General features: G+C 50.6%; 2 protein-coding genes across 2 annotated transcripts in view; one reads left to right on the top strand and one right to left on the bottom strand.

The window, feature by feature from the left end:
* Positions 1-292: 292 nt before the first annotated feature.
* Positions 293-5,736, bottom strand: LOC103006756 (28S ribosomal protein S24, mitochondrial). Its single transcript, XM_057531645.1, has 2 exons — positions 5,547-5,736; positions 293-935 (listed from the first exon to the last, which is right to left on the bottom strand). The coding sequence occupies exons 1-2, from the start codon at positions 5,734-5,736 to the stop codon at positions 421-423; spliced, it is 705 nt and encodes a 234-aa protein (XP_057387628.1). The 3' UTR covers positions 293-420.
* A 6,822-nt stretch (positions 5,737-12,558) lies between these two features.
* The window catches only part of ECE1 (endothelin converting enzyme 1), a 117,732-nt gene continuing 114,878 nt past the window's right edge, over positions 12,559-15,412 (top strand). The window contains exon 1 of the mRNA XM_057543997.1: positions 12,559-12,707. Coding sequence (XP_057399980.1) covers positions 12,705-12,707 — 3 coding nt within the window. The 5' untranslated portion in view covers positions 12,559-12,704. The remainder of the gene's footprint in view (positions 12,708-15,412) is intronic.

Here is a 15,412-nt window from a genome sequence, read left to right as displayed (position 1 = left end):
AAGTAAGCTTCACAGCTGATTTAATACATGTCCATATTGTCTTAATTTTGAAAAAATTAACATTGTTTTATAATCTCCAAAAATGGATCTTTCCATTTTAAGAGAAAACAAAGAACTTCAGGTAAAGTTCCTGACACAGTGATTGGCACAAGACACTCACTGAACCATAGCTGTTACCTAAACCTCAGGAACTGGCAGCCTTCCTGGGAACCCTGGAGCATCCTCAAAGAAACCCTATTCTAGTTCTCTAGACAGACCAAGAAGCAAGACAACATGGAGAGTCTATTTATTCAACAGCCAACTTTGAAGACAAAGCTTCAGTAGTCTGAGGGGATGTATTTCCCCTGTTTCTACTTCAGTCCTTTTCCACAAGTTTCTGTCCTTTGCAGGCTACAGTTTGATGCAAACAGGCTGGTTGCCCTAGATATACTTATACACAACCTTCGAGGGCACAGTTTGGAGGTGCAGATGCACGGGACACTTGTAAAAGTGGGACAGCAGAGTCTCACTGTAGCCCACAAGGACGTAGAACTTATGTGCAGGTAGCTGCCTCAGGACCAGGGCACAGATCTCCACCTGGTTAGCCCGGCGCTTTAGAACAAGCTTGTCGGCCAGGCAGCCTGGGAAGGTGCCCAGCATAAATTTACGAAAGAAAATATCTTCCACTGTTCTCTCTGCAGCGTGGTCCTCCCCAGCCAGGTTACCCGTGTGCAGCGACAGCCAGCCCTTGCGATGGGCGATGTGGTGCGGCACGTGCGCCTCCTCGTAGGTCACTGGCTTGTCCCCCTTGCCCACTCGGACTCGAGCCGCCCGGTTCTTGGCGCAGACCGCGGAGGTGTGCAGGGCGCGCCAGACGCACGGCAGCTCCCGGCTCCAGGACAGCACCAGTGGCCGGAGCTCCTGACAGCAGACGGGCGCCGCCAACTTGGCAAGTCCTAATATATTTTTAACAGCTATAGAAATTCTGCCAAAAATTTCTCAACATAATCAAGATAGGCATAATTAGTTTCTATTAAAATCTACTCTGTGAGGGAGTATCTTTGCAGCTATATTTTTGTGCATATCTTTAATTATTTCTGTAGGAGGAATGCATAAAGGTAGAACTTCTGGGTCAAAAGGGATATGTATTTTCAAGATCAACTTCCCTGAGAATTCTTTAACCAACTGCTCCTTCCATCAGCTCCCACCTCCTACAAGGGTACAAGGGCCTGTTTCCCCTAAATCTGGCCCACTCACACCCTTAAAGCTTTTGCCTCTGGAAATACTGTCCTTACACCTTCACCTCTCCTGCCGCTTCTCCTCTTCCCTCAGCCAAAATCTGGCCTGTGGACTTTCAAAGCCCTTAATAACTCTTGTATAACATTCATCACTTTCTCATTTCCTCCACAGCTATTTTGGTGTGTGATTTATCTTTGCTCCAGATATAAATATTTTAGTATCAGGAATTCTACTTTCTTCAATGTTATTCTTTCATAATTTATACACCTCCAAGTAACATATACAACATCTATAGTAAACTACACGTGCAGACTGTTTAAAAAATACATGGAGTTCTGGAAAATATTTGATTAAAATATTCTAAGTTAGTGTAGTTACTGCATTTCCATTCCATTCCACCCAACTGACATTTGTTGAGAAAGCTCTCCGGAATAGGAGCTGTGCCAGGCCCCAGGGAACCAGAGGCAAACAGGCCCTGGTCCCTGTCCTCCAGGAGTTCACAGTCAATTAAATGTTGCCCTGAGCATCCTCTCATGCAAGGCAAAAAGGGAAACATGATGTATTATCTCCAACTCATGATTAAAGAATGAAGGCTATTTCAGCTGTGAAAGCCCCTTTACCCTGGTGTTAAAGTACAAGAAGGATTTTTCACATAAGTGCTGCTATATGGACCTATGTTTTGAACAATCTCTTTAGCAGTCTTTTAGAGACAACGCAGAGATGCTCCGCTCCATGTGGATTTAATTCCTCCATCGTACGTCAGAGAGTCAAGGACACACTATCAAGACATCATTCAGGGGCTTTCCTGGTGGTGCAGTGGTTAAGAATCCGCCTGCCAATGCAGGGGACATGGGTTCGAGCCCTGGTCCGGGAAGATCCCACATGCCGCAGAGCAACTAAGCCCGTGCGCCACAACTACTGAAGCCCGCGCGCCTAGAGCCTGTGCTCCACAACAAGAGAAGCCACCGCAGTGAGAAGGCCGCGCACTGCAACGAAGAGTAGACCCGGCTCCCTGCAACTAGAGAAAGCCCGCATGCAGCAGCGAAGACCCAACGCAGCCAAAAATAAATAAAGATTAAAAAAAAAAAAGAAAGACATCATTCAGTAAGGGTCCTTCTGGGGTTGGGGTCGGGGTTCCACCAATGTAGCCTGGGTATAAAGCGGCTTAATGTCAACCTCAGAGGAGGACAGCCACCGGGTGATTAGCACAATGTTAGACGCCTAGTAGGGGTCTAACTACACGCCAGTTCAGCCAGCATTTGTTTACTCACTTATTTAACTGACTGCTTACTATGTGTCAGGCGTTCAGGCTAAATCCTGGGGACATTTTGGTAGATAAAAGACATGTTGCCACCTCATACACTGCTGGTGGGAATGTAAAATGATATGGCCACTTTGGAAAAGAGTTTGACAGTCTCTGAGGAAGTTGAGCATACACTGACCATAAAACCCAGCAATTCCATTCATAGGTATCCAGGTATTTACTCCAGCAAAATGAAAATGTGTGTCCACACAGACTTGTAGGCAAATGTTCATATCAGCATTATTCTATAGAGAAAACTGGAAGCAATCCAAAATTGAAAAGGCGAATGGATTAACAAATTGTAGCACAACCATGTTAGGGAATACTACTCAGCAATAAAAAGAAACAAACTTCCAATACTCGCAATACGGATGAAGCTCAGACTTCATGCTCAGTGAAAGAAGCCAGACACAGAAGGTCTCATATTATACTGATTCCATTTATGTGACATTCCCAGAAAAGGCAAAACTGGAGAGACAGAAAGCAGATCGGTGATTGCCTGTCGATGAAGGTAAAAGCAGGGATTAACGGCAAACAGGTCTGAGGGATCTTTTGGGGGTGATGAAAGTTCTAAAACTGGATTGTGGTGATGGTCACGCAATTCTGCGAATTTACTAAAAATCATGGAATTATACACTTAAAATGGGTGAGTTTTGTGGCATGTCTTGTAAAGAGACATGACAAAACAAAAAAGACACAGGCCCTACGTTTATGGGTTTTATCACCTAATTAGGGAGAGAGCAATCAAGCACCTAAGTATAGAATAATAAAGTCTGTCAAATAGAAGGAAGGAAATACAGTGGGTGCGGTGACAGAGAATAAAAAGGGGAAGCTCCTTGGAGAGGTGGCCAGGGAAGGCCTATCTGAAGAGGTGTCATTTGGATGGAGACCTACAAGGAGGAGAGATGGGAAGGGCACTCCAGGAGAGGGAACGGCATGGTCAAACTCAGGGTTGGAAGCCCATGAGCTATACTTTTTATGCATATTTTGTAGTGCTTCAAAGAGGTGCCCCGACCTGCTAACCACATGGCACATGAGTGATGGGGCAGGTGTTTAAAACAAGGTCTGCTTGTGCCTGAAGTTGGCATCAGTCTTCCTGCCAGTTTGTTCCTGCAGCCGATGCGACTGCCCCAGTCACACACAAGCTGCCCAGCATGTCCACACTGGCCTGCCGCTGCCCAGGGCTTGGGGCACAGTGGGTAGTGGAGGTGCCTGGGCACATGCTAGGCAAGGAGACGGCCAAGGTATGTGTGACCTCATGCTGCCCCAGCACCTGCTTCCCAAACTGTGAGTCACGGGGCAGGGATGACTGCAGGGTCCCCCTTGACAGACTCCGCCCAGGCTCAGGCAGTCCAGAGGGCCAGCGGAGCTATAGGCTCCAAGTGGACCTGCCTGCCTGCACCTCCTCTCCATATCCAGACCCAATGCCCCTGAGGGCAGACCTGGATTCAAACTGACACAATGGCACTTCTGAGCTGTGTGACCTTGGACTTCACTGAGCCTTGCTCTCCTCCTTTGCAGGATGAGGACGTTGGGGTATGGGAAAGAGCAGATCTGGGATTAGAACCCACATCCGCTTGGTTCTGAAGCCCTGGTTTCTCCGCCATGCCAGATGGAATGGCTTCTTGCAACAGGCCTCACTGAGGGGCTAGTTGGGTGTTCTCAGCCCTGACCATGCAATCAGATCACTGGGGAGTTTGATGAACTTTAGGATCCACCCTCAGGGATCGGGTTTAATTGACCTGAGGTGGGGCCCAGGTGCCAGTACATTTTAAAAGCTCTCCAGATAATTCAAATAAATAGGCTGCTAGAGTTGAGAATCACTGATCCAACCCCTTCATTTTCTTTCCTTTTTTAAACCCCTTCATTTTAGAGATGAGGTGACGGATGCCCAGAGATTTTGAGTGACTGGCCCCATCCCCAAGGTCCTCCAGCCATTTGCAGCTGAGCTGGAGTCTTTGAATTCTCCCCTATGTGTGAAAGAACTACAGTGAGGACATATACAGCCTCAGTAAAGAACAGGAGCTTTGTAATCAGATAGAGGTGGGTTCAATTCCAAGTTGTCACTTACCTACACACTGTGTGACCTGGGGCAAGTCACTTCACCTCTCTGACCCTCAGGAACTTCATCTGTGAAAACAGGGGTTATGTGAAGTCTAAACCAAATAGTGTATGCAGAGAGGAGGTGCTCGTTAATCAGGTGGCATCCCCTAGAAGAGACCTTCAGTACAGTTCGATAGACACTTATTGAGCACCAGCTATAGTCTGGTGCCTGTTTCTGGGGCTACAGAGCTGGGATCAGACAGGGGAGACCGACAGAGGGAACACAGGAAACAGGCTGGGCTAGACAGAGTGGAGGGGCTATGTTAGCAGTAACATAGGCTGTGGGAGCACAGACGTGGGAGCCCTAATCAGACTTGAGATGGGGCAGGGGTGTAGGGTATGGGGGTGTCTCCATCAAAGGCCTCATTCCTAGTACCCTGGGTTTGGGGAAGTGAATGTTCATTGAAATAACTACTTTATGTTAAGTCTTTTGCTTTTGTCTACTCACCTAATCTTCAAAACACCCCTTCAGGATAGGTAACATCACTCGCGTTTTAGAGATGAGCTTCAGAGAAGTACGGAACCTTGGCCAAGGTCCCTCAGCTGAGGTCAGAATCCACTCAAGGAGTCTGACTCCAGAGTGGAAGCTCATCCCATGGTCCCCAGCCCTAGTCATATGGGGTCTTTTGGGGGGGGGGTCTTAGTCCACCATCCTTGGTTCTGACTGGCTGGGCAGCCCCTGGGGAGTTGCCCCCTGAGTCAGTGGGGCTGAGCAGCTGGTCTGCTTCAAGGGCACCTGGCTCGATGCTTTTCTCCTACCTTCACCTGCACCCCCAGCCCAAAGTCAAAGACACCCAGGAGTGGGAAACAGCAGCTCCCTGGGAAAGCTCCTGAGAACACAAATATTCAGCCCTTAGGATACAAGACACCTCCCTGAGTGGCAAGGCCTGGCCTGGCTCTACCACTCCCAGCCCCAGCTCACCCACTGTCCTCACTGCTCTAAGCACTCCAGCCACTGGAGTCTTCTTCCCGCCCTCCTGCGCCCTTCCCACTTCCGGGTCTTTGCACAGGTCGCTCCCACTGCCTGAGCCCTCTTCCCTTCTCTCTGGGTGTGTGACTCCATCCTTCACACTCAGCTTCTCCCTCTCTAGTGCCCCTGACCTCCCCGCCATGCGGAATATCTCCAGCACCAAGCACCTATTCCTCAAGTGACCAATCATATTTGCTAAGATGGTCTTGACGTCCTCTCCCTCTTGCCTGATCCAGCTTCCCCCATCTTGGCCCTGTCCAGTCCTATGCCCTATCCCATTTCTCTAGGATCTGACTCTCTCCAGTTGTCAACCAACAAATTCACATTACAGAATGTTTTTGTTTATGATCAAAATCTCCTCCATTTACAAAAATTCAGTGGAGCCACTGCTCGGTGGTAAAGCAAACATTATAAAACATGGATTTAAAAGAGAGATTGAAAGCCACTAGAAAGAGATAGAGAGAAATCTATCAGGCTTCTGTACCAAATTAGTAACTGAGGTTCAATATATAACTTACCTCAGAGCTTCCTAGCAGCCAAAGCAAAAGGGGAAATATACTGGGTTAGAGTAGTCTGGTTCTGGGGTGACCTGGTCCCTTGAAAAAACACATCCTTACTCCCCCCACTGAGAGGGGCTGTATATAGAAGAGCTGCTATTGGCAGGGAAAGCCTTTGAGCCTATGTCCCTCAAATGCTCTTTCAAAGCTCAGGCTGCACTGTTCTTACCTCCTTGGTCCCTGGTCTAGCCTCTCCCATCTTTTCCCACCCATCAATCTCTGCCCTTTCTCTCCTAGCTTGTTTCTTTCCCCTCGCCCCTCCTGTTACTTGGAGGGAGTGGTTTTCCATTCTCTCTGCACTCCTGTCCCTGCTGGCAGTCTCCGTGCTTGTCCCAGCTAATTCTCAGGCATTTCATCTGCTTCACTGCTCCAGCCTGGCCTACTTTCCCTGGCTCTGGGCTCCGCAAAAGTAGTGGGTTTCCCATCAGCAGAGGTGTTCAGACTTGGGCCATGTGACCTCTGTGGGGGAAGCAGCAGAGGAGATTTATAAATGGAAAGAGGGACTAGAATAGATGACTTTTCACATCTCTTTCAGGTCCAGCCCTCAGGGTCTGTGACTCTGTGCCTGGGTGACCGAGATGTAGCCCAGATCCCCACCCCAGCTCCGGCTCCTGTATGGTCCTTCAGAGAACACACAGTTGAGTTCAAATCCCATGACACAACTTAAAAGCTGCCTTACTCTAGATTAGTGATCATGTCCCACTCAGCTTCAGGTTCTTAACGTAGAAAACAGGGGTAATACTGACCACAGGGAATCGTGGGGTCAAGGACAGTGCATGCCTAACTTTTATTTATGTATATTCCTGCCCGATCACAAGCAAAAAGGGGTTTGAAGCTCCTTAACAAATAAACACACAAATAACAACAACAACAAAAACTAAGAAACTACATACCAGACGATTAAAATAATGGAAAAATTATCTCATCCCAGCTCCCCTACTTGCTGGCTGTGTGACCTTGGGCAAGTTGTTTCACCTCTCTGAGCCTCAGCTTCCTCATTTGTAAAATGAGATAATAGTAGTACCTGCCCCCATTGGGGTATTATAGAATTAAATAAAGTAATATAGAAGAATATTTAGCACAATGCCTGGCATATAGTAAATAGTCAATACATTTTAGCAATTATTAATATTATGTAATCTCATTTTTTGTTTATAAAAAAGTAACCTGGGTAAAGCTGAGCCACTTTGAGGCCAGTCTCAAATCACTATTGAATTAGAAAGAAACACCAGTTCCTCCCCCCGCCCCAGCAACAAAAAATTGAAAGGCAATTTAAAGGGCTTTTTTTCTTTTTTTTTAAATTTATTTTTGGCTGTGTTGGGTCTTTGATGCTGCGCGCAGGCTTTCTCTAGTTGCGGCAAGCGGGGGCTACTTTTCATTGTGGTGCGCGGGCTTCTCATTGCGGTGGCTTCTCTTGTTGCGGAGCACGGGCTCTAGGCGAGCAGGCTTCAGTAGTTGTGGCACACGGGCTCAGTAGTTGTGGCACACAGGCTCAGTAGTTGTGGTGCACGGGCTCAGTAGTTGTGGCGCACGGGCTCAGTAGTTGTGGCGCACGGGCTTAGTTGCTCCGTGGCATGTGGGGTCTTCCCAGCCCAGGGCTCGAACCTGTGTCCCCTGCATTGGCAGGCGAATTCTTAACCACTGCGCCACCAGGGAAGTCCAAAAGGCAATTTAAATATTTATTCAATTCTTTTGAAAATGTTAAAGGTGATTTTATTCATAATCTCAAAAAAACTTAACATTCCTTTTCCTCTTTCTGTTTCTTTTTCTCGTCTTCCCTCCCACCCTCTGCAGACAGCCTCCAAATCTGTATCCTGAGTCCCTCAAATGCTCTCTCAAAGCTCAGGCTGCACTATTCTTACCTCCTTGCCCCCTGCTCCAGCCTCTCCCATCTTTTCCCACCCAGCAACCTCTGCCCTTTCTCTCTTAGCTTGTTTCCTTCCCTTCCCTCCTCCTTTTACTCAGATCCACAGAATAAAACCAGGCTGAAGCTACCTGAACTACAGAGTTTTCTTCCTCAAAGGCAGGGAGGAAAGGAGGCTATGAACAGGTGAATAATGTAATGTTCTTCCTCTCACAAAACAGACATACATCTGTTAATACAGCTAAATGCAGAATCTCATCAAGGAGTTAACAGTGGTTGATATTTGAGGAGCAGGATTATGGGGGACTTTTTCCCTATTGTATTCATTTCCATATTGTTTACATTATTTTACAGTGAGCACATATTAATTTCACTTGAAATCAGGGAAAAGGGGGAAAACAGCAGAAAGAGTAAAGCAAAAGCAGGAATAATGTGAGTATCCAAAATATATTCCACTGGTCCTGTATTTAAATCATGCAAAGTGCCAACTATGTGACCCAGCACACACTTGATAAATAGCAGCTATTGTTAGTCAAGACCTAATGGACCTCCAATCCCTCATGGAAACTCAAACTGCCCAATTGAATCAGAGTAGCTGGTGGCCCAAGGAGAAAGGGGTCAGGCTGGGACATGTCGGTCCCCAGCCCCACCCCAGGCAAACTCTCTGCAGGGTTGTATCAGTCAAGAAATAGTCTGATTGGGTCTGACAAGCTCTGCCTGCTCCTCCCGGACCAGCCTCCTAACGGGCTCTTTCTGATGCTTTCCTGACTATATCCTCCTAGGCTGGTGGGTGGATGTGTGTGATGGGGGAGTCTGTTCCTGGAGAGTCCGGTGATGCCCCCAGGAGCTCTAGACTATAGCTTCAGTTCAGTTATGGAAGACAAAACAAAATAAAAAATTAAATAATTCTCATAATGAGTCTCATCCTGTCTGCAGGCCTGTGGGCTGTCCAATTTTTCCAGACTCTATCTGACTTGGTACATGGCATCAGCAACCCCCCACTCCCCCAAAAACTCAGTCAACCACTAAGGATTCTTTGGGTACCTACTGTATGCTAGACATTACCGAATGTCTATTCTGTACAAGATGATGACAGAGGCAAAGCAGAGGAAGAAGAATACCAATAATAACTGTTGCCATTTATTGAAAGCCTATGAAATGTAAGCCTCTCCACAAATTCGGGAGGATTCTTCTTGGACCTTGGTGAGTCCTGAGGCTGGGATGGCTAGAAATCACACCTAGACTCAAATGCCAGGTGCCTCTGAGGCCCTCACTCTCCATGGCCTGGACAGTCAGAACCCTTGGCCACAGTGATTGGCCAAGGAATGGATACATGTCTCAATAAGAGCCAATGAGACTTGGTTTGAGGAATGTTGTTGGAACTGTTGAGGAAAGAGTCCCTGTTTCTGTTGCAGCTGCTGAGAGACTAGGATGCCTGGCTGGTGCTGCTGGCAGCCACCCTGTGATCATGAGGAGAGAGCCTGCCAGAGAACGAGGCCAGCAGAGAGGGAAACAGTCTTGAGAGACCAAGAGAATGACACCACCAATCCTGACATCATCTGAGCTCCTCAATGCAGCCATGACTAAAGCTAGCTCTACCCCTGTACTTTTCAGTTTAAGGGAGTTCTTCTGCCAGTTTGAGCCCTGATGCTCTGACTGCTGTGCCCAGAAACCTGAGTATTTGCAGGAAGCACCCTCACCATCCAGTCTATAGGAGCCTGACAAGGGAAACATGTTTCCTGCCACACAACCACCCAGGTTTCTGTCAGAGAGCCCAGCAAGCCCACAAATGTCAACAGAAGCAGCATGATGCCAGCAAAGGACCAAATCCTCTTAGACTGGCTGTGCCACCTTGGGGAAGTCACTTTCCCTCTCTGAACATTAATTTTCCTCACCTGTAACATGGGGCTGGGGTGGGAATCATAACATCTATAGAATAGAATTGTTCCTAGAAGGCTGTTTGGTGGAGGTGAGTTCTGAGGATCCTCAGGGAGCTGGGGGTTAGGGTCAGAGTTAGCAGCAAACCTTCTCACTGTTCTCCCCTGAGCAGCATAAGACCAGGGCCTGTCTCTCCTAGGCAGCCTGGTGGAATGGAAGAGACTCAGCCATAGCACTAGGAGTCCTTCATTCTAGTCCTGGTTCTGCTGCCAGCCAGGGAGTGGCTCTGGGCAAGCCCCTCCCCTGCCAATGTGCCCCCTTCAGAGGTGAGAAAGCCACGCCCTTTCTCCTCTTTTCTTCATAGAGTCAGGATCACACCATGTTCACTGTTGTATCCCCAATACTCAGACCAGTTCCTGCCTCGTTGATAGAGCATTCCAGAATGCCCATCGTGTGAGTGAATAAAATGTGGTCAGGATGCCTGACCTTTCTTTTCTTTTTTTTGGAACATGTTGTTGTAGTATAACATATACAGAAAAAAATGCACAGATCCTAAGGCGTCTTCACAAACTCAGCACAGCCCTGTCCCCAGTCCTTCCATCTCCAAACCACCTTACCAGCAGCCGGAAGTCCCCCTGTTGCCCCCTTTCCAGTCATTCCCTCCCCAAAGGCAACACTGGCCAGACTTCTGACAGCATCGAAGTGCTTTGAACTTCATATAAATGGAGCAACGCTTAACATTTTCCAGTGGTTCATAGCTTACAGAGGGCCCATGTGTACATTAACTCATTAAATCTTCCCAACAGTACTGGGGGGTATGCAGGAATTACAAATCCTATTTTACAGAGGAGAAAACTGAAGCTCAGAGAGGAGAAGGGAATCCCCCAGAATCACACTGCTGGCAAGTGGAAAGCCAGGATAACTGGTTCCATTTTCATGTCTCCCTGGATTTCAGAATGTCCCTCCAGGCATCAGGAATGGTCACGAATCTGAAACCAGGAATGGTCAGGAATCTGAAACCAGCCCAGGCCTGGGCAGCTGATGGTATAAGTTACCAGTCCTCCAGGATGGAAAGAGGGTCTGGGCATCCAGGTCCAGAGAAGTTCTGGTCACCTTTTGGGCAGGGCCCACCCCTCCTTTCTAGTCTGTGGCACTCAACAAACTTTGTGAATGCTGACAAGTGGCCTCCTCCCTGTCTCCTTCCCTCCGCACTGGAGAATACAGAGGGCTGTTGAATGGAAACAGGGAGAGTTATTTCCACAGCTCCCTCCCTGCCCTCCAGGTAGCCACACACACTGCCCAGGAGCAGATGGTCCCTTTGTAACCTTGCACTGTGTGCCCAGACCCCTCCTCTGCATGCTCAGTCACTGTGGGCCAGCTCCTGACCAGGGGTGGCTGCCAGCTGCTCTTACTCCCCCTCCTGGCAGTAGATGCCCTGTCTTCCAGAATCCACCTCTGTCACCTGCGACTGGTAGGCAAGATTCCCCAGGTCTTTCCTTCTGGCCTCATGAACTCCTATACATCCTTCAAAGCCCAAACACCATCTCCTCTGGAATGTCTTTGTCTCTCCTAAACATCCACTTATCATGGTTCCTGCATATTAGTTTCTCTTTCTCAACACAACACAGAGATAATCACAAAGTCACATAAACAAAACACACACTTTCACCTCACCCACAATCTTTCTCTCTCTCTTTTTTTTTACAAACTGGGCTACACACACAGTTGTACCAAATAACAGCCTTGCCCCTCTCATGTGCACATGCTACACCACAAAACCAGAGGGGTTTGGGCTCTACTTGTTTACAGCAGGGACACAAAGTCTCTTTCTACCACACCAACGTGCATGCAAAAGAGGCCCCAAAAGTACAGATCACACATTCATACAAATACACAGACACACACCTCTTTCACTCAGGCAGTTACACAACCACATGTAGAGACAGTTTCTCCTCTGACATACAAACGTAGAGGCATGGAGAAACATCCATCCTTCTCTCTGCTTCCCTTCTACCTTCTCCTCTCAACCCTCTCTCACTCTTACACACACACACACACACACACACACACACACACACACACACACACACACACACACACACACACACACACACACACACACACACACACACACACACACACACACACACGGAAGCAGGCAGTAACAAACTCCCAAAATAGTCAGTCTCTGCCTTTCCGTCACACATAAACACACAGGCACGCGGGATCCATCCCCCGCTCCGCTTTTTCTGTCTCCTCCTCCCCTCTTACTCACATACACACACACACACACACACACACACAGCCCACATAAACACACACACGCAGCTGCAGCGCGCTGGCTCACACTCCTTGCTGGCGCCAGGCAGGAGACAAAGGTCGCCGAGGCTCCCGGCGCCGCGCACCTGACACAGCTGAGCCGCTCCCCGGGCTCCGCCAGCCCCGAGCCGGTCTCGGCGAGGTCTGGACCCCGCACCCTGAAGCCGGAGACCCAGCCCGTTTCTGCCCTCGGGGGTCCGCACGCCGACCCAATCCCGGCCCCGGCCCCAGTCCCAGCGCGCAGAGGGTTAAGGCGCGGGCGCAGGCGGGGGAGGCGGTCCCCGGGCGTGATTGGCTGCGCTGCCCGGGCCCCCCGCCCCGCCATTGGCCCCTCGGCGGGCCCGCCTCCTGGGACTCCGCGCCGGTGCCGCGCTCAGCCTCGGGGCCGCAGCGCGCCGCCGCGGCAAGCAGCCGCGGCGTCCGAGGAGCGCGGCCGGGAACCGGGAGTGGGGCCCGGGGGGCAGCGCGGGGCCGGAGCGAAGCGCGCGAGCTATGGTGAGTGTTGCGCCCGGCCCGCCTCGACGGTCCCCCGCGGCGGCGCCGGAGTGGGACTCGGGGCCCGCCCAGCTCGCGGGGGCTGGGCTCAGGCAGCAGCCCTGGGAGGGCGTGGAGTCGAGGGGCGCGCGGGCAGGGCTTGGCTCGCCTGGCGGCGCCGCGCTCTGTCCCGTCGGGGGCGGCCGCGCCGAGCTTGGTTCTGGGCGGCTGGACCCGGCCGGGTTTGGAGGGCTTGGGGTGGCCGATTCGGTTCGGGGTCCGTTGGTGCGGTTCTGGGTTGGGGCGTCCGGAAATCCCTGGACCCGGCTGGGCTTGGAGACCCTCGGCTGGTTCCGTAAGGGGGTCGGGGGCAATCTGAAGAGGCTGGATTCGGTAGGACCTGAGTGTCCCGGGCCTCTGAGGTGGTTCCAGGTCTCGGCTTGGGGCATCGTGGGTGGCAGCGCCGAGCGCATTCGTAAGGCTAGGTCGGGCGCCCTGGGACTGTGGATCCAGTATTCCCCTAGGGGGTTGAGAGTGGAGGCTGGGCAGCCAGGTTGACGGCTGTCAGAGTCCAGGGGCCACTTGGGGACCCTAGGCCCAGCGATCTGGTCTCCCCAGCATCTCCCAGTAATGGGTCTTCAGAGGAGGGGCTTGCTGAGACCAAGCACTGATTTGGATGGGCAGTGGCACCGGGGAGAAGGGAGCTGGGCATGGGGATTTCAGGGGGGTTTCTGAAGCCTCAGGAGAGAAACCCATTTGGCTGGGCCGGAGCTGTTGAGGTTGTGTTAGAGAGGAGGGTTGTCTCTGGAAGGAAAGCTAAGACCTTTCAATATCTCTCTGGGGCCCAGTGATCACCTCTCCATCTTGGGGGCCAAGGCCACCTACTTCTCTGTGGCTTCTTTCCCCCAAGGACAGGCCCCTCTGATTCTCTCTCTAGTCCAGTTCTGTACCCTGTGGAGTGGATACAAGTCACCACGTAGGGCCTGAGGAGGGCACGTGCCAGTGATGGTGGCTGCCAGTCCCGGGGATGCAGCCACCTCCACTTCTCTGTGGCAATGCTGCCAAGCCTGTGGGGGCCCGGGTGGGGGCAGGATGGGATCCCCTGTAGACTGACGAGTCCCCCCAGGGGCTCCCCAGGTCCAGCCCCTGCTCTGCCCAGGGCTGGAGTGCCCTTACAACATCCCTTTCCTCTTCCCTCCAAGCCAGTCCCCTCTTTTCTCGCTGCACGAGTGTCCGCCTCCCCTGCACCACCTGCCTCTCCGGAGTCAGTAGTAATGCAGGTATGGCTTGACTCCACGCCCAAAGGTGCTTAGAGACCATCTTGGATCCAGCCCACCTCGTGGATCAGGAACCTGCCCCTGGATTGCTCTGCTTGAACACTTTCAGTGGTAGGGCACTCACTCCCCGCGGACCGGCACTTGATTTAAGGTCTCAGTATACGGGAAATAAAAAGGGTGTCTTTGAGGTCATATCATCCACTTTGCCTCCAAGCCCACCCTGACCTAAGTTACTCAGAAAGAGAACTGTTTTCTCCTTAAAAATCAGTAAAGAAAGAGAGGTCACCTTGCATTGGTGACACTTTTCAGAGCCTTACAACCTAAGAAGCCTCCCAGCCTGTCAGGGAGACCCCTGGCTTTGGCATCAAACAGATTTGGGTTTGAATTCTGGTTCCTCTACTTCCCCAGAGGGACAAATTACATCATCACCTCCCAGTATCAGTTTCCTCGTCTGTGAAACGAGATGATGGGTCTTATCTCACAGGGATGGTGTACAGATTCAGTGAGATAACCCAGTGAGAGTGCTTTGCTCGAATACAGCTAACTTTCCTTTCTTGTACAACCTTAAGCTCAAGGTGGGAAGTTCTGCCTGACATCTAACCTATTTGCTAAGTCTGGAAGAAGGATTAAAATTTATCATGTTGTGGGGAGAAGAAGGGAAGAGTGATACTTAGAGAATGGGTCATTGGCTCATCTTTTAACAAAGATTTATTGAACACTTACTATATGCCAAGCCCTGTCTAGGGAGGGAAAAACAGTCATAAACACTGTGTCAGGAGAGCTTCCACCAGTTCATAAATGTCCACGCAATCCTCAGGCTAGGTGGCATATCTTTAGGAGAGGTAGAGAGATCCTGCCAGGCGAGGGCTCCCTTCTGTATGGAGAGGTGAGAGAAAGCTTCACCGAGTAGGTGGCATCTGAGTTGGAAAGAACATCCCAGGTAGGGGAACCTGTGTGAGCAGAGGACCAGAGGTGTGGGAGTACGGGAGAGGCCTGAATGGGGCTTGCCTGACACCTGGGCATCAGAGAGGCAGGAGAGAGGAGAGAGAGTGGGCATGGGATGTTGATGGGGCTGGATGGCTGGAGGCTTAGGCAGACCGAGGAGCCGGAGCTCCACTGTGGATTGTTGGTCCACTGCATGTGGGTGCAGAGGAGGCTGATGTCAGGCCTCCTTGACCCCCATCATTTTGGTTTCCCCTAAGCACTAGTCCCTGTGCTCATTCCTGAGGTGGGGGTGATTCAGGGCCGCTAGAGTGTTTATTCCTTGGATCTCCTGCTCCATGGGTTTTAAACAATTCAGTGTTCCCTCCATCGTTGCCAAGTTTCCCCTGGCCCCTGGGTTCCTAGTGGGGCTCCTTTGGAGAGTGTGTGGGCTGTTTCCTGTTGTCCTGGCTCAATCTCCCTGATGGTTCCAAGCTCCCCACCCAGGTCTCTAACCCCTTGGCAGGG

This window comes from Balaenoptera acutorostrata, chromosome 1 (genome assembly GCF_949987535.1).
Source record: "Balaenoptera acutorostrata chromosome 1, mBalAcu1.1, whole genome shotgun sequence".
In the NCBI taxonomy this organism is placed as follows: Eukaryota; Metazoa; Chordata; class Mammalia; order Artiodactyla; family Balaenopteridae; genus Balaenoptera; species Balaenoptera acutorostrata.
The sequence above is the reverse complement of the archived record's forward strand: the minus strand, read 5'-3'. Positions and strand labels throughout refer to the sequence as shown.